This window comes from Nipponia nippon, unplaced genomic scaffold (genome assembly GCF_047370975.1).
Source record: "Nipponia nippon isolate SJK-2023a ecotype South Korea unplaced genomic scaffold, ASM4737097v1 scaffold_4, whole genome shotgun sequence".
NCBI classification, from domain to species: Eukaryota; Metazoa; Chordata; class Aves; order Pelecaniformes; family Threskiornithidae; genus Nipponia; species Nipponia nippon.
The window spans coordinates 99,331,816-99,355,805 of NW_028262358.1; the positions used below are offsets into that span (position 1 = coordinate 99,331,816).

General features: G+C 36.9%; 1 protein-coding gene across 1 annotated transcript in view; it reads left to right on the plus strand.

Annotated features, from left to right (window-relative positions):
- COL21A1 (collagen type XXI alpha 1 chain) overlaps window positions 1-23,990 on the plus strand; it is a 118,902-nt gene that overhangs the window by 41,000 nt on the left and 53,912 nt on the right. Inside the window, exons 7-14 of the mRNA XM_087775182.1 lie at window positions 2,547-2,624; window positions 4,976-4,984; window positions 6,452-6,535; window positions 8,467-8,529; window positions 17,744-17,797; window positions 18,723-18,776; window positions 22,346-22,399; window positions 23,249-23,302. Of these exons, the coding sequence (XP_087631308.1) occupies window positions 2,547-2,624; window positions 4,976-4,984; window positions 6,452-6,535; window positions 8,467-8,529; window positions 17,744-17,797; window positions 18,723-18,776; window positions 22,346-22,399; window positions 23,249-23,302 (450 nt within the window). The remainder of the gene's footprint in view (window positions 1-2,546; window positions 2,625-4,975; window positions 4,985-6,451; window positions 6,536-8,466; window positions 8,530-17,743; window positions 17,798-18,722; window positions 18,777-22,345; window positions 22,400-23,248; window positions 23,303-23,990) is intronic.

Sequence of the window (23,990 nt, forward strand, 5' to 3'; positions counted from 1 at the left end):
TGATGTCCTTCTTGTAGTGAGGGGCCCAAAACTGAACACAGTATGCGAGGTGTGGCCTCACCAGTGCCGAGTACAGGGGCACTATCACCTCCTGGTCCTGACGGCCAGGATGCTATTGGCCTTCTTGGCCACCTGAGCACACTGCTGGCTCATATTCAGGCAGCTGTCAACCAACACCCCCAGGTCCTTTTCTGCCAGGCAGCTCTCTAGCCACTCCTGCCCAAGCCTGTAGCGTTGCATGGGGTTGTTGTGACCGAAGTGCAGGACCTGGCACGTAGCCTTGTTGAATCTCATACAGTTGGCCCTGGCCCAACAATCCAGCCTGTCCATTTGATACTCAGACTGCTACTGTTTGATTCTGCTGTGCTGGAAAACCTCTTTGAAAACCCTGTACCAAGGTTCCCCTCTATTCTGAGGAACGTTAAAGTCCTTTTGCCTTCAGCTCTTTGCAGACACCAAAAAGCTGGTTAAAACTTCAGGCTGTATAGGTAAAGGCTGTGTAGATCAGTGGTGAAGACTGTTATGTTGACAGTGTTCCAGACGATGTCTAAATAGATTGTTTCCTTATATTTATAGCAGTGTGGTAATGACATTGCTAATTTGACTGATAGTAATGGGAACAATACTAAGAAATATTGAATTACATAAGTAGATGTTATTTCTAGTTATTTTGAAAGCTATGCTTTTTTTGTACTCTAATTTCATGATCCTTACTGCTCCTATTAAAATATATTAATGTGTTTTGCATCATCTTCATTAACTCTCTTCAGATGTCTTTACTCAGTTACTCCTGAATTTTATTTATTCATAGCCAGGCTTCAGTTCTATTATTATTATATTCTAAAAGTGTACATGGAAACTTGGATGATGCGCTGTGTGTGTGACTCAGCATTTCTGGTGGTAACATTATCCACATGCTAAAGTATGCCTTTGTGAAAACTACTGAATGTTTGTCACAGATTTCTGATAGGACTTCAAGCACTTATTGCAAGGACAGTAGAGATTTCGGAATTGTAATCGCCTCATGCATTTTCTCTGTTGGTGCAATATTATCCTATTTTTATAGTTTTGTGCATTCTAGGATGAGAGGGCAGATTGGTTGTTGTTGTTGTGTCTTGTTTTTTCTCTTAAGTTACTGCAGAAATGGGACTTTTATAGATTCCCAGTAATACAGTTTCTGAGTTAAAGAATGTTATTAGCAAGATGTTATCTAAAATAAAAATGAAAACATTTTAGGAATGTCGAATTGTATAAGATCCTCTTCTGATAGTGGACTAGAAGAAAAGTAGAAAGTCTGCCTCAGGTTGCAATTTTATATTTCCAGATGATTTCTATAATCTAAAAAAGGTATTTCCTTTCTCTACTTTCTCAGACTGTGATGCATTCTGTAAAGCATTAACAGTGAAACTTTGCCAGGATATTTCTATTTAAACTGTGATGATAGAGAAATACTTTAATGACTCTGCATATACCGCCTTTCAGTGAAAAGGTATTTTGAAATCCTTTAACAAAGAAATCACTTGGAGCTGGATACAAAGTATGATACAAGAATCTTCTTCAGAGATTCTTTGGTGAATTTTCATTCTCTTTCTGTGCTTTGATTCAGATGTTTTGTAGTGATATTTTGCAAGTGCTCTCAATTTAATTAGGATCTTACTGGCTGAAGTGCTTTCCAGTATAGGGATGATAAACTTGTGTACATACTTAAGTGTTGTGAATTGTAGACATTTTAAATTTGAAAACACTTATTACTAGGCATGGTATTAACAGGCTCCATTTTCTGTGCTTTCTTCTGCTAGTCCAACATAGTCTATGATTTCAAATAAGTGTAACAGGGCTTTTTTCTCTTTGCAGTCATGATAGTTTATGCTAGAAAAACTGACTTCAGTGGTTTAATTTTTCTGGAGTATAGTGACAGAGCAGAATGGCACAAACTTTTGCTTACCTGGTGCCAGTGTTTTTATTGGTTGCTTTTTAAAGCTTTACATTTTACAGCTAAACTCTAAACCAAATTCTTTCAAGCATCAGGGATGCCTTCTGATGCTTCACCAAAACTTACTAGTAAGTCTTGCATCTAGTAGAGACAAGTCAGTGTAGAAACATGTCCCCAGGACTGTTAAGGTAAAAAGGAAAAGGTTGGTTTTGCCTGTGCTGTTGTAACTTGTTTCCCAATGATGTTGGCAGCCAGTGTAATTCGTGCTGTGCGTGTTCGGATTTATTGCCAAGGATTAGGGGTGGTGATTTCTATTATTTTAGAAAAGAAAATCTTGGATTGATTATTTTTCTTTAAATAATTCTGTTACAGAATGTTTAATTGGTTGCATGTATTAATCATTGTGAGTAGCCTGACTAAAAATGTTTCTACATCTTTAATTTGTAACCGTAGTGGACACACAGAGCTTCCAGTTTCTCTTGCTTTTTAGTATTTGGTTAATTTTTTTTAAACTTGTGGATGATATAATTTAAGAAGAGTATACTTTAAACTAACTTAATGTCAGACTATTAACACTTTCTCTAAAAAAAGTCTTTTATGTTTTGAATTATAGTTTGATATACAAAAACTGCGAATCTACTGTGACCCAGAGCAAAATAATCGAGAAACAGTCTGTGAGATCCCAGGATTTGTGAGTATGATAGATGAACTTTTGAGGACTACTTGGCGTTTTTTACATATCACTGTTTAAAGCTGACTCAATGAATTCTTAAAATAAGTAAGACTACATTGATTCAGCTGGTGCCAACAAATGCATGTTACTTCTGCAATATCAAGTGACACAGAACTTGTCTGTTTTCAGCCTTATTTTTGCAACGTATTTTAAAACTTTTTTTAGTTTAAATATTTGATGGTGGAAATTTGGCATCAGTATAGAAGAATCTCAGAATCTTCTGTTACAATTTAAGATTTTAAACATTATAAATTAATGAAAATACTAGGTTACAGCAGTGTAAAATACTTCAAATGTTACTTTTTAACTTATCTGATATACTTCTTGCTACTTGTCAGGTCATTAATCTCTGAAATTTTTGTACATAACCAACAAACCTATATTTTTAAATCATCTTTTCCTATCAGAAGTATCTATGCTGATGTCTGTGTTAAATATCCCATTAACTGAAATGTTGCCAAGATTTCATGAAGTATGTTATGGTTAAGGCAAAAGTAAAATCCTGTTCAGGATTTTATGATTCATGGACACAATTAGGAAGCTTATGGGGATCCTTTGACACTCTCTCTTTGCCCACTTACTTACAGTTAATTATGCAATCAAATGTAAAAAACATACAAACAGATTTGGAAACCATTCATGATACACAGCTGGAGCCGGATTTTCAAAAGCATTCAGCTCCCATCTCAAAATATAACCAAGAGATTGTTTTATACATACAGTTTTCTTCAAAATGTCCTCCTTTGTTTGGTGTCTAAACCAAACTGAGCAAAGATAATTGACACCAGCATCTTACTATGTAAACCCATATTCTTCATGTTGTGATTTTTTTAGTGCTAGGACCATTTTGCCAGTTTGACATTAGAACCCGTGAATCTTCAACATCCAGATATTTTATTTTTTGTCAGGCTTGCACAGACCCCCAGCTAGTCTGTTTTTCTTCTGTTTATTTGGGGCTAGTGTGTCTCTTGCACTCAGCACCCTTATTAGGGATTTTTCAAAACTCACAGCTTTCATTTAAGGAACAAGTAGGTGGCTGGATTATTAGCTGTTCCGAAATCTGACTGTGTGTGTCAAGAGCTAATGGGTTCAGGAACATTTTTGTGAAGTTAGCTTTTAAATCCTGAAGCAAATTTAGTATTTGGCTATTTAACTAAACCACATATCTTTTTGCTCTTTACTAAATAGAAGTAGGATATGAGAAATAAACAAATGAAAAAAATTTTTGCATAAAGAAAGCAAACACTGAAAAGTCCATCATGTCTTGCATTCTCTGTGATTTCGCAAGAAGTCCAAGCAAAAAGATTGCTTTCTGCCAGTTTAGTTTCACTTGCTGTTGTTGTTTGGACTTTACCCATGAAATTCTGGACTCCTTCAGAAAATAAAAATGTTGGATGATCTCCAAGGAGGAATATGTGGTTTGTGGTTATATTCTGTCAGAATGTGGTTGTGTCAGAGCTCCTGAACTAGGCAGGGGCTGTATGTACTAATTACAGCCTGAATTCATCCCCTTTCCCAGAGATACCTAGCTTCATAGTAATTCTAAGCTCCCTCTGTGATCTGTGGAGAAAGATAACCTTCTCTAGACGTTGCCTAAGATGAAAATGAAATACAGAGGAAGCTGTCTCTCTCCACAGACCGTGTATGAAGTCGGTGGTGACTGCGTGCATTAGAAAACTCCTGTGCATGGCGCAGGTAATGGTGGCTACTAAACCATTAAGACAGACAATTTCATGGTTGGTATGCTGAAGTATTTGGGCATGGATTGTTCTGTGGTGTTGCAGATATTTGAAAACTCAATTCAATTGATAGCAGAGTCTAATGCTGTCCCACAGGAAAGCGAGAAAAAGCCAGCTTTGCCTCTGTGCTGCTGTATGGTTTCCCAGATGCTGGATTCAGGCAGAGATCAGAGATTTTAGAAATATTTTGGTACATTCTCTGACAAGAATGAGTAAGCAGAGAATTTTTTTTTATGAGAAGTTACTCCTGGCAAGAGGTTTGACCCGAATCTAAACATCTAGTGTGGAAATACTTACATGGTTTGGTATTGATTCTAGTTTTGTCATTGCCTTTTAAAAATTGCTACTGGTAGCTCCTGTTGAAAGACCCTTAAATGAAATGAACTAAAAATTCATATGCATTGATGGCAGCTGCAGATAAGTCTGAAAAAAGTCTAAAATTTTGAATTATAATTCCTTGACAGTTACAGCCCTAAATTTATGACTGGTTTTGGTAGTGTTTACAAATGAATGGATTTTGCTTATTACAAATATTGCTGTACTCTTAAACTGTGTTTCTTCTTGTTTCAGAATGGAGAGGTAGGCTCAATCCTAAACTGCTCAAACTCAGTTTAAGGTAGTATTTGACTTTATATAAACTTATTATTCTAGGGAATATACACTTTGTTTTGAAAAGTGGACAGAGGTTTGCTAAGCTTAAAACTGCTGGATTTCCATTAATTGAACTATAGTCAATAGACAAATTAAAAATCAGTTCACTGAAGAAACCCAGGTTTATTAGAATAAATGGCCTGATTTTTTTCCTCAGTTCAATTCAATGCCTCTTATTTACAGGGCTGGATGCTTATGCACAGTCAGGTAGCTGTTACCTGCATCATGCTAATGGCAACTCCCTGAAGGGCAGCTTGTTTGAAGGCTTAATACGATAGCTTCCCTAACCGTCCTCGTAACTCCAGTTGGTACCATTGCACAGGAAACGTGGAATTGTGTTTTGATCAATCATTTGACCCTGAGAAAGAATTCCATTCAGAGAACATTGTAAAAAGTCTGCATTAGTTTAGAAAATATGAGTAAAATGTTTTAGAAAGTGTTCTAGATAATAAATACAAAATCTGGTTTTTTGTATCTTGGATTCTTAAATTTTTGCCTTTCCATATCTCTGAGAACTTGCTGGGTGAAAAAGAATTCACTGAATCTAACTTCAGCATATAGATTTAGTACAGATGCACCTAAATTTTGGGTGCCTGACCTTGGGCAAATGGATTTGATCTAATAGCTCTCCCCTTGCCTGCCTTGGTAAAACACTGAGGTTTCATGTGGTCTCAATGGTGAGAAGTAAATACCTCAAAAGAAAATCTCTAGAAGGTGATGTGGTCTGCCAAGGTTTAGTGTTTACCAGTGTTTGTATAGGGAGCACAGTTTGGAGGAGGTCACCTAATGGCCTTTGGAGGATGGGCACCCTGGGGGCCAGGAATCGTGACTTGTAGGAGTTGGTGGTAGCAGCCATGCCCCACCTTTCCTTAAGTAGCTTCGTAGATGGAACACATGCCCAGGAGGTAGGAGACTTGGGCTTCATGTTCTTTTCAGGCTTGCTACACATGATAGCATGGCCATTGGTTGTGGTCATTATGCTATTCATATTTATTAGATTATTTTTACAAACTTTAATTAAATAGTTATATTTGATAGTTGATCACACTTCAAATGATGAATATCAGTTAGTTTGGGAGAAGAGTTTTGCATGTTGCCAGATTTAAAATTATCAAACTATATGACAAAATATTTGTGGAAAAGCAAATAGAGTTTCATATATCAGCCCAGTGACAGTACTTAATTTTTTATTTATTTTTCTTCTGGGTAAATTGATGAATTCATGCATGCAAAGTAGTTGGAGGGCAATATTCAGGTAAGCAAAAGTTCCAGCTGAACAAAGGAGTGAAAGCCAGGACCTATGCAACCTAAGGAAAATCAGCTTCATACAATGTTAAGATACGTTTGTTGAATGCTTTTGGCATGTGTATTGATGGCCGATTTCACTCTTGGTAGTGCATGAATGGTCCTAGTGATGTAGGCTCAACGCCTGCCCCCTGCATATGCCCGCCAGGAAAACAAGGACCTCCAGGCCCCAAAGTAAGTTTCCATTCTGTCTTATTGAGCATACATGACTTTTTTTTTTCTTTTTTTTTTTTTTTCCCAAATCTTATGTTGGCCAGTCATAGTCAGGCAGATTAAAAAAGTTCTCCTAGTTCCAGTTTCCAGTGCATGAATATAGTGATTAGGATCCTCAAGGCCAGGTTTTGGTGCCATATCTCCTACTAACACAAATATATCTTTTATTTTTTAAGGAAAATGCTCATGGATGTAAAATTGTGTTGCCTTGCTACTCTTCAGCGAATGATCTTGCACTGTTAATTGTTTGAGAATGAAATGATTTGCTAATAAAAGTCTTTTAATGGAGAGGGTTTTTTTTCTTTCTTTGTTAAAGAATGGGCTAGATGCTTACTGGGAGAGTTCCACCTTAGCTGTTCTGATGACCTCCCTTCAGTGTTGGTGAAGGATTAAAATGAGAACCAGACTTGAGTCTCAGATGTCTAACATGGCAAACTCAAATCAAATTTTGCTTTAGTACCTTTCTCAATAAGTGTGCTAAGCAGTGCTTCCAGAGTTACTAGCTTGCCTTATAAGGGTAGACAAGAAAAGCCCAGACTGCTTGTCTTTCATTAAGCAAATGATTTAAAAAAATCTACTATCATTATATAAGGGGTTAACAGTCTGCTGCAGCTACCTCAAGTCAAAGGGCTTTTTGCTACAAAGGTAAGGGATTCTAATCAGGAAATTGGAATCCACAGGATGGAGATCATTATTATTTCATGTAACAGAATTTTTGTGGTCTTTTGCCTTTTTTTTTTCTCTTTAGCATCTTAGAGAAAAAAAAAAGAGAGAAGAAGGTATTTATCATTTAAAAAAAATTGAAGGCAACATCCTGTAAGGTATGAAGGAGTGTGAAATGTCAGAATTAGGGTGACCTATACAATTTTATGGAGATCCCTGCTTCATATGCAGTCTTTCAGTGGCATTGCAATATGATATTTGTTTGGGGATAACTGAATAATACAGGTGACAAGATGGCGCCTAACACAAAAGACTGCAGAAAGAGTGAAAGGGAAGCCAATTTAAGATTGTATAGGTTATTTTAGTTACAGTATTTCTTAACTTTTGAATACTGAACTTTGGAACCGTATAAATTTAAACTTAATTTGTGTGTTTGTGATATTAATGGAGTACAATAAAATTAATTAAATTAAAACAATTTAAAAATACAAGTAACTGATATTTTAACCTTTTCAAGATAAAGGCATCAAATTTCATAGTTTAGATAGTATATTTGAAAGCAAACTTATTTTTGCTCAACTCTCAAACCTGGACTTCTTAATTTGGACAATAATAATTCTGGATAACCTATTATTAATTTAGCAAATCATAACTGTTACGCTTTTCTAAAGAGACATTATTCTATATCCTTTCCCATTTAGCTTAGTATTACATTTCTGTGGTTTATATATGAAAAGATGTTTTTTCAGTGTCACATTGCAAGCTAGTTTCCTATTTCCCTCCTAATGTCCTCCCAGTTTATAACAATTCTGCAGTTGTAATTGCTTTTGCTTTAAGAACTAGACTCAGCCAAAGCAGGTGAGAGTTTTCTTCAGAGTAGTACTAGATTAACAAGGTTTTAATAAAGATTTTTCCATCTATTTGAGGAAAAGTGTTTTTATTTCTGTTAAGATGTTAAAAAACTTGAAAGAATTTGAGATGATGGGCCAAACCTGTGCTGTAACTGAGCGTGGGCTCACTTCTCCTAGTCCTGCACAAGAAGTTAGGGAGAATTTTCCCAGGGAGGGGGTTACAAGATCAGTTCTTTTTTGCTGTAGGAATTACTCCTCAATAGCAGGTGTCTGGGCTTGCAGCCACTGTTTTGTGGAATGTATTAAGGTTAAGGTTGCTCTGTTCTGATTTTAAAATCTTTCATATCTTTTGTGTGTTAACATATTGCTTCTCCATAGGGTGACCCTGGGCAGCCTGGGAATCATGGTTATCCTGGTCAGCCTGGTCCAGATGGTAAGCCTGTGAGTACTAAAAACTTAGTCATATATTGTAAATGCAAAACTAACAGGAGAAAAAACGTACCACTGATATCAGATTTTCAAATTTAGATGATTTTGTCTCCATACTTTGAAACTGTGAATGTCACTTAAGCGCTGAATGTAACAATTCTATGAATATGTTAATCATAGTATTTTTGTTTCAAGCTAAAATATTGTAAATATGATAGCATGAGCTAGGCACTGTTGTAAAGCAGAGAATAGGCTATGAGTGCTCCTGTTGGTCTTTGTATTGGTTTGCAGCAGTTATCACCTTCTGACCTTCAGTCTTTACTGCTTAAGAATTTTTGCATTAGAAAGCACTTTAGGACAGCTAAAATCCTGTCTATTTTGTCTTAGGGATTGCTTCTCATTTTTAAGCTTGGTTCATTTAATTTCATTTTAGTTAATTTCTTTTTAAGCTGCTTCAAGTAGTCCATCAAAATATGTAGATATGCATATACTCTGTTAAAAATATAGGTATTTTGCAGTTCTAAACATTATGTATTAAAACATAGAGCATAAAAATACCTGTATTTTTCTCTTACCCTAAATTTTACTTTTTAAACTGACATTCCATTAGTATGGATGGTAAAGACTGGAAGAAAGCAGATGAATAACATATATGCCTAAAATAAAAATGACAGATTTGGCAATGGCTCATCCGGTTGTCATGGTTAACATTTTTTACTGTAATAAAAGCAAATAAATATATGAAAATAGCCTCAAGTTTCATTAAAAAATATACTAGACCTCTGAATCTAACTGGAAGCCTCTAAGATATTGACAGCCAAGCTTCTCTGTTGCGTAAGGTTTTGTTAACAGCCTGCAGTCTCTGTATCACCAAAGTGGTGGTGTGCATGTGCCTCTGGTGTGTTAAGAAAAGGAAGGCCAAAAGCTGGGAGACTTGACCACCCATGTTTCTTTTCTAAGAACGTGGCCTCTGATATTGCTTACTATTCATTAAAAGCTATTTTATTTACATTAAAAAAAAAAAGAAAAAGAAAAAGGTAAAAGATGGTTGGGAGCATTAAAAATAATTTGCTTCTGAAAAGAGGATAATTTCTCTGCTTGGATACCAAAAGCAGGAAAAGTGCATGCACGTACTAGAAATTGTTAATTCATTGTAGCTTTTCATTCTTATTGTGAGGATTAAATTTTATGGTTGAGTCCTTAGGTTGTAGTGTTATTTTGAAATCTCCATGGTGAAGTAGAAGAGAAGGTAAGCATCATGTCTTGAAGTCCACAGGAAATACAATTAGGGGGGAGTCCCAAATACTACTGAGCATAAAAATATAAGAAGATGTCCCAAAACATTAGAAAATATAAGTGGATGAATGCAGAGAAGACAAAATCATTTATGAAAGAAACATTGGATTATGGGCTGGGGAACTAAGAATCTATGGGTTTGGTTGAGACTTAGAAGGGATATTAAGTTATTTTGGGCCATTTTGGTCCACACGACAAACTAGAGAGACTTCGGAGAAGGGCAAAAAGGGCTGGATTGGACCTTTCAACTTCACTCTAATTTTTCTGTCCTGTGGGAAGATTCATGAGGATATTGTAAGTAATCACAAGTATTTCCCAAATCTGCCCTTGCTTATCAGTTTTAGTATCTCTAGCATGTTACTCCTACTAAAGAGGCACTACCCACCAACTTTGATGGCTTCATAAAAACACCTAATGTTCTATTTTTGTTAAAAATTTTTAATACTAGTAATACATTTCATTTCTATGTCAGCTAAAGATGGAAACAGTGAGATTGTTACTTACTTGGAAGTGTGTATGTTGTAATGGTAATAAATATTACCAGTTACAAAGAGAAAGCTCCATGCTACACATTATAAAATGTTCACATTGCTCCTATTTTGTTGCTTAGTTACGTGTTGGCCTTTTCTGAGGGATAGCAGCTGGTTCATTTAACTGTGGTGATGCCTTTTGGAAGCAGAGTTAGTTTGACAGGAGAAAAATAGGCACTGAAAACAAGAAATGCAATTGTTTCTAAAAAATGAAAATTCCTCTGTTTTAACATATGGGACTTGGTATACTGAAACCTGGTCATGGTAGCCCTGATGGCTCAGGAGAGCAGGGAGTACATGAATTTTTCAGTAGTTCCACAAGCAAAGATCCTTATTTTTCCTGTGATATAAAAACATTTTTATCCTTTTGCTTTTGTCTTAAGCAGATTTTTATAGCTATTATCTTCAAAGATTTTTGGAACTAGAAATAGAGAAAAAAATCTGAATTGAAATTTTCAGTGCTATAAAATACTACATTTTGGTTCCAGAAAATCATGAAAATACAAGTTTTAAAATAGGAATGGGTGGAATCTGAGCTGGGGAAGTGTAATCTAATCAGAATAACTTTTCAGTTGATTATTGATGGTGCTTAAGCTTCTGAAGAGCAGTCCTGTTCTCCTAGAGAGAATATGCATAGATGCACAAACTGTTTCATAGATTTATTAACAAGTTTCCACTTCAATGCTGTATATATTCCCATAAGCACTGAAATTTGTAACTGTGAATCATGAAGGAGAAATAAATTGATACTGTAGTCTTTCTCTAACTTTGTAATCTGGCAGTTACGGGTTTTTTCCTGTGAGTGAGTCATAATGTGCATAGATGGGCATTCTCTGAACATAAAAAAGATTAACAAAACTATCTGAGACAATTAGAAGAGAATCAAAAAGCCCCGCTAAAGGAGAAATTTTGCCATTTTGCTGAATTGAAGTTCATATGTTATCTGAAGCGCTTATGGTTAAATCCTATAGCTTTATTAGCTGACTAAGATTTTTTTGAAAAATCAGCTGTAGCTTTTTGCACTTGTTCTTTCTAAGGACATAATTGCAAACCTATTAGATCATCTGCTGCTCTGGCCAATACATTATTGTTCCTTACAGTAGATTCTTGAGTGCTTTCCAGGCTAGCTTTTAGCCATGAAAGATGGGAGACCCTGTAGATACACTGTGCAGGAAAACAGATTCCTCTCTGTCTGTTTTCTTTCTATTTTACTTATTTATTTGCCAATAGGACTTGCATGTTTTCTGTGCTGTCAGTGATTTTCCTTGTTTGAGATAACTTTGCTCATGTGAATCTTTTTAGCTGTATCCCCTGGGGAACTCTGAAAAGCAAGCTATTAATTCAGACAGCACAGTAAGCTTACAGGTAGTTGTGTAGTCAGTGTTGTTTAATCAAATGGCTTTTGCATGAAAAGCTTTTCCTGGAAAGTCAGTCTTTTCTGTTCCCAAACACATTTTTATGTTCTTCTCTAAAGTTATTCCAGTTTGCCTATTTGGTGTTAATTTTCTTGGAACAGTATAACTGGTCAACAAAATGTGTCTTCCTCTGTGAAAGGTTTTAGGCATGCATTTATATTACTATATGTCACTGATTTTTAAAGTAAAACGTCAAAGAAAATTTAGTTTATTATTTGTGGGCTGGCTAGATTGTTGTAATACTTAAAGTTAGTTTTAGTCCAGAAAAATTCAAAACAATTCCCATGAATATCTTCAATATTACCAGAAAATAATTGTTCACCTGGTGTTACCCAGTAAAATTGTTTGCTGTAACATTTGGGGAAGTGAACATAAACATGACTTATTTTCAGTCATTCTTTAATTCTTTTTTTAAATAGTTTTATTTATAGGTTCTTTGTTTTTTCCCTTTAATTGCCACCTCTGTTTATTTTCCATACTCCAATATATACAGAAAAGATCAATTGAAGTAACTGGAAAAAAGTACAAGAGTGAGAAGCATGATAAGTAATGAAAATAGATTTTTTTCAATCAAAAATATCATTCAGGACCTGAAATGATTAAATTGTCTTGTCAGGAGAAATAGCACTGCTAAATATGCACAAGGGTAAAAATAGTATTTGAATATCAACTGGAACTCATTTTAATGGGCATTATTCATCAGAAAGAAGCAGCTGGAGTGCTTGCTGGTCCTGAGAATGCTCAGCAGCCTGACTGTGTGGTCACAAACCCATTTTTTTTATTCCAAAGGATACTTTATACATACTGGGGAAAAACTCAGGTTAAGGGGAAAAATAAATGAATAGAACCTATGCAGTGATCACTTGTGGTTAATAGAGGTGACAGGTTATCGGTCTGCTGAAAGAAATGAAAAAGTACTTATTTGTCAATTTCGAACTTTGAACCACGCGACTGGCAAATCTGGACAATTTTCCAGTATTCCCTCTAGTTTCATTCATGAAAGTTTGGAACCATTTGCCTTGTCTTTATAGTGTCCACAAGCAATAAGCAGTTTAAAAATAATCTGGTGAGACTGACTTTACTGACATACCCAGATACAGAGTTCATAAGGTATCAAAAGCCTCACATAATAAGTAATTTCTGATCATTCTAATATTTCTTTTTAAAAAACTATAAATCATTGTTACAGCTGTACTACCTAGAGTTTAATAATATTTGGTGACCAACTGAAGGCCGAATCTTTTATGATGAACCTAGTATAATGGCAATGGCCAGCTATTTCAACAGTACTTTTGGAATAAAAATGGGTAGTAGTTTCATGTATACATAGGATACTTGTGCTATTGGATGGTTTACCTGGTGATTTAAGTTGATATAAACTCTGCAGCTACTTTTCTCAGGAAACTTTCACAAACATAGTTGATAATTCAGCTGTAAAATGCTGCTCTGAATTCCAGAAAAATACATATTTCTCAGTAACAGTGTGACTTTGTTATTCTTAGAGGAAATATGTTTGCTCTGTTCTGAATAATACAGTCATGTAAAGGCTTCACTGAGACGTGCTACTTTGAAATCAGGGCGATGCCTGATGCTGACTTTTGTTGCATACAGCTATACATTTCAGACAAAAGACCATATGACTATCTTCAGCAGTGGCCAAGGGCAGATGATAAGGATGCACATGTAAGCAGCGAGCAGGAAGTTATGCTCCCTTGGTACATCATCTCATCTCCCAGAAGTCTGAAGGTTGAGAACTTTTTAAGCTGGTTTTATGACCTTTTATTTAATAATCTTGATGGATTTTTTTTTTCCTCTGTGGTATTTGAGCCCATAACATCATGCTCAGGTAAAATATACTGGTAGCAGCTCTGAGCAATGAAAGCCTTGGCAGATGATGGAGTAGCCAATGGAAGGAAGTGTAATCAAATGGAGAAAGAATTAAACAGGCCAAAACAAAGCAACGAAAACTCATTTCTGTACTTTTCCCATAATAATGTTTACGTGATTACAAATCTTTGATCAGGAGTCACCCCCAAATTTATGTTGGAGGGTGAAAGCTGCATTTAGTTACCTTTGTGATATAATGCTGGATCTGCCCTTCATTTTCATGTTTTGGTATGTGTAGACAGAGGGGCTTCACTGCAGAGACAATTCTGGTAGCCTGCAGAAGCAGATGTCATGAGAAGTCCTTCTGCAGGGCCATGCTATTTAACAGAGGGAGGAGAGCGAGGAGATGACACTTGTTCTGAGCTCCTGAGTTACCACTGCTTAAGAAAGTCCCAGAGAAAGGAGTAAGGCACAGGCTCCAAACAGACCTGCTGGAGAGGACCACCTGACTGATCCACATGTCCAAAGGGGCAGGAAAAAGAGAAGCAGTAGGCAGATGAATACAGGCATAGTGAAGTGTTAGAGAAGGTTGTTTGGCAGCGAGATGGGAAAAAAAGCTCCTTGAGAAAAGGAGGAGCAAGTACCTGAGGCAAAAATGTTAGATGGTGAACAACTTCTCAGAGAAAGGCTAAAACACTTAGTTCAAATACATCATGTACTTTCCAACATTTCTGTTGCCTCACAGGATTTTAGATACTGATATTGCCAGTGAGGGAGAAGGTCATTGCATGCCTGCAAATATGAATGTAGGTGTGGGTACATGCTATAAGAACGGCTGTCCTTTAAGATGTAATGTATTTTATGAAAAGGGTTTGAAAAATTCTCTTCTAATGCTTTAGATAATTGTGCTTTAAGTGTACTAAAGATTTTCCATGAGAGACTTCCACAAGAGGTCCACAGACCTCTCTGTCAGGATGTTTTCCTAACACCGAGTTAAATTTTTCTTTTGCAGTTGAATTCCATTATGCTTAGTTACATCACCCTAAATAGTTCTGTTTACTTAGTGTTTACAGTCCTTAAATATCTTTAGACCATTACTGTTGATCCTTGGTTATTTCCTAGCTAAATTGAGCCTGTTTACTTCACCCCTGTCTTTCCCAAGTAGTCCTGTTGTCATGCCTTCGTCATTTACGTTGTTCAGTGACTCCAAAAGCTTTTCAGTAAGGAAGTGTGCAGTGCAGTTGTCATTGCCTTATCAGTATGTCCTCTATTTATCTTTTTATTTTATAGTTGTCTGATGTGATACACCTATGAATACTGTCTGAACTTTTGCCCTTTAGACATGCAAGTGCATTGAAGATATACTTCTGAGGTTTACTCTGCTATTGCACCTAAAAGTTCTTTGGAATTAATACTTGTCATATGTCCTTCTTGCTCAATTTTTTCCCTACAGGTAAACTAACTTTCATTTTCCAGCAAGGCTCTTAATTCACTGACGATGACAGTATTGCTAATTTGTCTGTGTCCTTTATGTAAGTTCTTTATGTAAGAAGTCTGTCCAACGTTTTTAAGACACCTGCGTTTAGTGTTTACATGTGTACAGAGGCACTCGGTGTCTAAATTCCCCCAAGAGTTTTGGGATTCTTGTGCTGTAAGGTATTTTGTTGTGCCCACACTGCTGCTTCAAAAGGATGAACGTCTCCCAGATATTTTGTGCCACTATCTTCTAACACTGGATGGGTGTCTAGGGAATCTCAAAAAGCAGGAGCTGCCTATGTTTAGGCAACTGGATTTAAAACTGAGTATGAAATTCAGGGTTATAGCTATAGCTACAATACTTTTCACACCATTTGTGTATCTTCTGAAAAGTTCAGGAGAGAAGGCCAAGTCCAAATAAAAAGAATTATTTTTGGTGGTGAATTTAGTGCTTTCACCTTATTTGAAAGTGAACCTTCAGTCCTGAACTCATGTATCAATCGAAAAGGGAATTTTCACTTCTGTCCCTTTTACATAAAATGTCAGCTATGGCACAGCTGTTCTTGGAGCATATGTATGTATGTCACATACTTACTTCTATTGAGGGCTTTGAGGTTAGGGAAAGAGGACTTGAGCTGACTTTAGTGCAAAAAAATAGTGGGTGTTAACATATAGATTGATGATCTGTACTGCAAAAGGAGTAGTGATACAAAGACATGCTCAGTTTTTATGAAAGCTGGTTATCATAATTTATATAAAGTGTTTTTAACATGTCCAAACAATTGCTACATTATTTGTACCAGACAGCTATTCTTATTTTTGTGACTTTCTGTGAATTTCCTTTTGAATCTTCTCTGTTCCGGCTTTCCATTAAACACACTGACAATGTGTTTGATTTGTTCTGCAATCACATTACAAGATCTAGCTCTGAGCTAAATATACAGTCTTGTAAGCTGAAAACTTTTCTGCCATCCTCCATTCATCTCGCAAATTTTGAAATTCAGTTCAGCCAGGAAATTGTCCTCCTCTACTTCTTCCTCTACTCAGTTAGAAGGAGAAGGAAGGGAAATTGCATTTCAGAGATCTAAAATGTGAAATAAAGTTTTATTTATATAGAATTATATCCTACAGGAAACCATACACACTTTTTGCCTTTTTTGGAGAAGAAATAAAAGGATAAACTTTTAAAAGCATTTTTTGGCTTGGTGAATTGTTTCAGCTACCCAGGAGGCTTATAAGCAATTTGGGAATGCTACACCATTTACAGTTAAAGCTGATTTTGCTAGAACTGCCTTGAGCGCTAAAAGTGAAATTCCTGATAAAGGATTTATGTATGACAGAGACCTAGAATTCTGTTTACTTCTATACTAAACATTACCAGCTGGCTCATCGGGCATCTGCTCAAATGTCTTTTGGGAAGAGGGCACAGCAAGTACTCTCTTGTATCTAACCCAGCAAATAATTCTAGCTCTGTTTATTATTCCCAGGAAGCTCTCACTGATTTAAAGAAGAAATCAGACATACACATTGCCTTCCTTGTACTGGAAAGGTTCTATTAACTCCTTTTACCAGTGTGGAAATCCCCCCATTAAATTTTGTGCTAAGTTTTTCAGACTGAAACTCATTTAGGAATAGGATTATTAGTTCTTTCAGTTCAAATCAAGATCAAATTCTGGGTATTTGAAATTGGATAGTCCATTTTATGGGATTTACCAAATTTAATTTGGGCTGCCTGTTGAAAAGTCTGAGCCAAATAGCCTCAGAGTTTTATAGGACAATTTATCTTCTTATTTTGTATGTTTTCTCAAAAAAACCCTCTTTGTAGCTCATTTTGTCCATTGGAATGACATGTTTTTAATGGAACTAGGTAAAATTTCTATTCTTCAGTTACTTGCCTGTTAAAGGATTCTTCTAAAGCACTTGCTAATTTTGCATGAAAACTGGCTATCTTTGCTGTACTCATTGAATCCAATCTACCAAAACACCTCAGGCACATATTTCAGATTCTGTAAAGGTTCTCTTGTTCTGCCAATGTTGATTTCTAGTAAAGCATTCCTGAAATTCTCTTTTCAACTCATGAATTATTTAGTATTTCTTTTTGTAGTCTCAGTCATTCAAATTATTTTTTACTTGCATAGCCTGTTATATACCTTCAAGTTCATAGCTAAATGCTTAGTGTTGAGAATGGAATTTTTATTATTTAGAGATATTATAAAACTAGCTACATAATGTATTAGAACATGACTTGTTTGTTAAAGCTTATTCCCATAACTAGAAATAAGCCTTTAAAAGTCCTGGCAGTTTTCAGCTATTTTTCTTGAGAAAGAGAAAAGAAAAGTGTCTACGTATGTGAGTTCATTTGTTCTTTTTTTTTTTTTCCCCAATGGGGAATAAAATAATATGTTTGTTACATTCTCATGGAACAATTCTAAAATAATGGATTTTAGCATGAAGTCTGGAGGCTGCAAATTTCAAATGCAGAGGTGAAAGCTTCTGAAAGCTGAAATCTAAATCTCAAATGTATGATTGTGATAGCAGTTACTGAAATTTGTGACCTAAAATGACAGGGTTGTGACAACAGTTCTCTAGTAACCAGGAGGATTGTTTTTTCCTTAAATAGGTGTTTGGAAATTTGTAAATATACCTTATGAAAAGTCACAAGTCTTGGTTTCTTTTCCTTAGGGATATCAGGGATCAGCAGGAAATCCAGGTATCCCAGGAACTCCAGGGGTTCAAGTAAGTTTCTGTTTCATTCCTAGAATTTGAGAATCTGAGACAAATTGTGCCAACTCTCTCCCAATATCCATTGTTTGTCATTGAGAGTTGAGGTATGGGGGATGAAAAGGGCTCAAGGGATGGCATGAAGTCAGGGGACATCCTTGGGTGAATTGCTTTGGAACTCACATGGCTTTGGGGTTTGTAGGTAGCCTGACAATTAGACTGCAATTCTAATCATTGCTAGGTAAGGTCTGTAGGAGCAGGACTCAGCTGGGGCTTAGACATTTTCTTCCTGATCCAGAAGCCAAACAGTAGTTCCTTCCATTTTTCTATGAATCGGTAACAGTGATCTGAAACCTTGTCATGGTGATTGATTACCCACAATTCACATGTCCAAAAGAAGGTTTTGGATAAAGCCCAGACTGATGGAGGAGAATTCTTTTTCTTTCTTCATTGTATTAATTTAGTAGCCCTTATTAAGGACAGTTATTGGAAACTGGTCCTGTGTTTTACTTGTGGCATGATCCAGTCTGGCTGGATAGTCAAGGACTTATTAATCTGTTGAATTAAATATCTGAGAGCATGCTGGAGCCAAAAGCAAGCCTGCAACATGGCATGTGTGAAGGCTGTCTGATGGACATTTGAAAGGAAGGGGACATCTCTGGACTACTACAGGCTGTGTGATGTCCTTTTTTGCTGAGGTGGTCCTTGGTTGAAGCAAAGAATTGTTTTGGTGTTCCCCGGTCATGGGTTATGATAATGTGCCATATTCATACATGCTGGGTACATTTCATGCTTAGTTCTGCTTTTCTATCCAGTAATCAAAATGCGATCAGCCAGCTGACACATCAGTCCCCAGGTCATGTTGTATGACATTTCTGTGTCTCATTCTGTATCAGACTGTATTAGTATTTGAACTGGTTTTCATTTTTTTCTCTCTTAGGGACCACGTGGCTTACCAGGTATCAAGGGAGAGCCAGGGAAAGATGGGGCTAAGGTAAAAAAAGAAATAGTAATAGGTAAAAAGATTTTACTCTTACCATTTATCATTTTTATTGTACAGTTAATAGTATCAATATTTTCACATGAGGCTTCTGTGAGAATTGTTTCCTAAAAAGGTAGTAAAGAAGGAATAAGAATCCTACATTTAGAATATTACTTCAGTTCTGAATCTGGTCTGCTTTATTTATTAAAGTTCATATAGGCTTTAGCACTGCCAGTAACACCTTTATTGCACTGAATAATTTTTATTTAGAAAGCATATCTAAATATGGGTACCTGGAAGCATGATACATGCATCTGTCAGAATGGTTTCTTTCTATCTCTTTTCACCCTTTTTCTCTTTAAGTGAGCATACAGATGAGCTAGGTAGGAATTTTTGGATGGCACTTTTTATCAGAAAACACTAATTGAAACCAAAGCTTTTTGTGGAAAAATTCTAGCTGAGGTGTAGCCAGCAGCTTGGAGATGCAGACAGATGTGGAAGCTTATATATAACTCCCTTCTGGTAATCAGGATAAACTTGAATCTGGATCTCCTGTATAGACAGTGAATAAACTAGCCGTGGGCTATTGGCAAGTCTCATTGATTTGTAAATATCTGTGTCCACCCTTCTCTCACACTTTTGCCCCATATTTAGAAAAGTTCTAAGTTCATTGTGATAAAAATTTTTTTGGTTTTCATTTATTAAAGCTTCAAAGCCTTTTTTGTAAACCAGACACTTGTTTTCCAAACATTTTGCTGTAGAATTTCCTTCTTCTAAAGTTCCCAATATTAAAATCAGGTCCTTAAATTCATCACTGTTTAGCAGAATTCTCAAATGCATGGTTAGAACTGGAAAATATGCTTATGTGTTCTATGCTTTAGGCATCTTAATCTAATTGATCAATCCGTATTGGGCAATGTGCAGAAAGTAAGATACAGATGATGAAAAACTCTATTCTTCTGGCAGTGCAGGGTTGTCACAGATAGAATATTTCCTAATGCTCAGTCCAGACTTGTTTAAAATGTGCCAAGAAATAGGGCTTCCACCACTGTTTTAGAAAACTTCTTCCATTGTAAAAGAGGTGTTGCCATTAGAATTTTTTTCCTGATGATTCAGCCCGAATTTTCATCTCTTAATTTCATCCCATTACTTGTAAAGTTTCTATAGCAACTAATTTAAAACTGTTTTCATTGCCAAGTGTTTTAGTTTATCCAATAATTGAATCACCACTTCTGAACAGAAATCAAGGTTCCATTCTTTTTCATTAAGAAGCAATGGATGCATGAAGTGTTTATTTTATAAGCTTTGCTTATTTTTTGAACTCCATTCCATTGCCTGTTTTCAATACTTATTTGCTGACAGATATTTTGATAGCATTAACCCACAAGCTATCATTCCTGTGGTTGTGTTTCTGTCTTCTGTGAATATGACAGACCTCTCCAAATCTGCTTGGACCTGAATGGTTTTAATAAATACCACTGAGACATGTTTTCTTTTACCCTTTGTCTTAGAACTTGAAAAATTACGTAAAATAACTTCCTGAGTATAATTTGCTATTCCTCCTTTATGATTGAAATATATTAAACAAATTGAAGTATATTGCTCAATATAAATTTAGATATTAACAGAGAGAAGACGTGATTGTCCAAAAATGATCTGGTGATTGGCTCTCTGTCCTGAGTGAAGTAGATCCAGTCTACTGAAACAAGCAATTAAGCTTAGAATCATAGAATCATTAAGGTTAGAAAAGACCCTTAAGATCATCGAGTCCAACCGTTAACCAAGCACTGCCAAGTCCACCACTAAACCATGTCCTCCAGCACCACGTCTACCCGTCTTTTAAATACCTCCAGGGATGGAGACTCAACCAGTTCCCTGGGCAGCCTGGTCCAGTGCCTGACTACCCTTTTGGTGAAGAAGTTTTTCCTAATATCCAACCTAAACTTCCCCTGGTGCAGCTTGAGGCTGTTTCCTCTCGTCCTGTCATTTGTTACTTGGGAGAAGAGACCAACCCCCACCTTGCTACAACCTCCATTCAGGCAGTTGTAGAGAGCAATAAGGTCTCCCCTCAGCCTCCTCTTCTCCAAACTAAATAACCCCAGTTCCCTCAGCCTCTCCTCATAAGACTTGTTCTCTAGACCCCTCACCAGCTTTGTTGCCCTTCTTTGGAAACTCTCTAGTAGCTCGATGTCCTTCTTATAGTGAGGGGCCCAAAACTGAACACAGTATTCGAGGTGCGGCCTCACCAGTGCCGAGTACAAGGGCACTATCACCTCCCTGGTCCTGCTGGCCACACTGTTCCTGATACAAGCCAGGATGCCATTGGCCTTCTTGGCCACGTGAGCACACTGCTGGCTCATGTTCAGGCAGCTGTCAACCAACAGCCCCAGGTCCTTTTCTGCCAGACAGCTCTCCAGCCACTGCTCCCCCAGCTTGTAGCATTGCATGGGGTTGTTGTGACCGAAGTGCAGGACGCAGGACTGAGCCTTGTTGAATCTCATACAGCTGGCCTCGGCCCAGTGATCCAGCCTGTGCAGGTCCCTCTGTATGGCCTTCCTACCCTCCAGCAGATCGACACTTCCACCCAACTTGGTGTCATCTGCAAACTTACTAAGGGTGCACTCGATCCCCTTATCCAGATCATCAATGAAGATATTGAACAGGACTGGCCCCAACACTGAGCCCTGGGGAACACCACTTGTGACCAGCTGCCAACTGGATTTGACTCTGTTCACCACCACTCTCTGGGCTTGGCCATTCAGCCAGCTTGTTTTTATTGTTTCAAGTAGGGTAGTGCCAAGTTATAACTTAGCCTTTTGTTGTAATCACTCAAGGGAGCTTGCAGACAAATTGTCAGATAAATATCTTCAGTACCAATTGCAAAAGTTTTGGACTTCCTGATACCTGACACCTGTGAGGACAATAAAAAGAACTGATGTTTTGGCTTGTTTTCAATTGCCAACTGCTTTTACCAAAGTGGATTCTTTCTTCTACTGAAATGAGAACTCATTTGTCAAAGTGCCAAAGTTGTTTTATCAGCGTATTTTGCTTTGATTTTGTTTAGTTTTTAGAGCAAGTTCTTAATACCTTATTTTTTAATAGTTAACTCATCCAGAGTAAGCAGGTAAGAAATTTGATAAGGTCAGTAGGTCTTTGATATTTTCAGTAAGAGGTAGGAGCAAAGCCATCCCAGATTTAGGGAATTTCCTTATTGTTTGGGAATTAGGAATGGATGGTAGAATTATCACAGGTTCTACAGAGATTTTCAAAGCTCTTTTCAAAGCTTTTTTTCCTCTTGTCAAAGCTAAATTGCTACTTTTGAACCTCCATAAGCCTTATTGAGAGATTACAGTAAAATTTATTCTAAAAAATGTAGTGATTATTTAATTTTTTTCTTTTATGTATTGAATCTTGTTTAAGGATCAACAAACTCTCATCAGTCAGTGTACCAATATTATGTAGTTGATATGGTGATATATAACATCTTTCCACTATTTGTTGATTATTGAGAACATGAATGTTATTACAGTATATTAGTACTGTTTTAGATATAAGGATTTAAAATATGCTTGCTCTTTTAGGGTGACCGTGGACTACCTGGTTTTCCTGGATTACATGGGATGCCAGCACCAAAGGTTGAAATTAAATATTTATTGTTACAATATTCATGTGTTTCAGCTTGCTCTATAGTTTAATTTAAAGGAAAAATAAGTTTATATACTATATTATGTCAGTGCATTTGATGAACTACATAAAATGAATAGATATGATGCTGAAATTGAAGGAAGATACATGCCATGGGACTTCACTGCATACATATCAAGCAATGGAAACCTGTTTTTTTCGGTTTTGTTCTGTTCTATGGGATTCTATATTAATTACTTTGAACTTTGATTGTACTACTACTTGGAACCTTCTTTGCCACAAATAATGTGTCAAAAAAATAAAAATAATTTTATAATTTTCTTGAAGTCATTCAGTTTGAGTGACAGCATTTTGAAGGATAGTTCTGGTCTAAGCCAATGAATTTATTTCACATGTATGTTCCCCAAAACATCATCAACCGTATCTTTTGCTCTTCTGTGTTAGTACACAACTGGATTTACTTCTTAGTTTTTCCAAATTTGTGTTTTAAACTTTCAAATAAGGTCTTCAGAAGAGTGCAGCACTTTTCATTTAGGTACCTACCTATATTGAAGCAACCAGAAACTCAAAGTGCCTTCTGTTGAAAACAGAAGCATTAAGCCTGCGAGTTGTGGATTGTCTCACCAGCAGTGTTGGACATTCTGGGCTTCTCCTCTAGGAGAGCTTGGAAGATTTGAGATTTGCATTTACTGTCTTGAGCATATTCTTTTATATCAGATGGAGCTCTTTGCCTGCTTCATTTTATGTCTGCTATACACGTATACTTTATATATATGTATATATCTGTATATAACTACTTGTATTTAAAAAATTAACTTATTCACACATATTTTTTCTAGGGAGAAAGGGGTCCTAAAGGAGATCAAGGAGTGCCAGGAATATATGGAAAAAAGGCAAGTAAATTTATAATCATAAAATAAAGCAAAATGTTACTGGTGTCTGTGGTGGGGTGACCTTGGCTGGCTGCCTGATGCCCCCCCAGCCACTCTCTCATTTCCCCTCCTCAACAGTACAGGGGGAGAAAATAAGATGAACAAATGTCCCTGTGGGACAGGGAGATCGCCTACCAATTACTGTCATGGGCAAAACAGACTCGCCTTGGGGAAAATTAATTTAATTTATTGCCAGCTAAAATAGGTTTGGATAGTGAGAAACAAAGACAAAAACTAAAACACCTTCCTCCGTCCTGTTTTTTCCCAGGCTCAGCTTCACTCTGTCAGGGGATGAGGGAGGGGTGGTCAGTCCATAACAGCTCCTCTCTGCTCTCCTTCCTCCTCACACTTCTCCCCTGCTCCAGCGTGGGTCCTTCCCATAGGCTGCAGCCCTTCAGGATAAACCTGCTCTTTCATGAGGTCTCCATGAGCTGCAGCTTGGCTACCACAGCTCCGCCATGGTCCTCTCCACGGGCTGCAGGAGAATCTTTGCTCTGGTGCCTGGAACACCTCCTCTCCTCCTTCTTCACTGACCTTGGTGTCTGCAGAGTTGTTTCGCTCACTTTTTCCCTCACTCCTTACTTTGTCCATGTCATGGTTTTGCCCTTTCTTAAAAACACTTCCCCAGAGGTGGCACCACCGTGGCTGC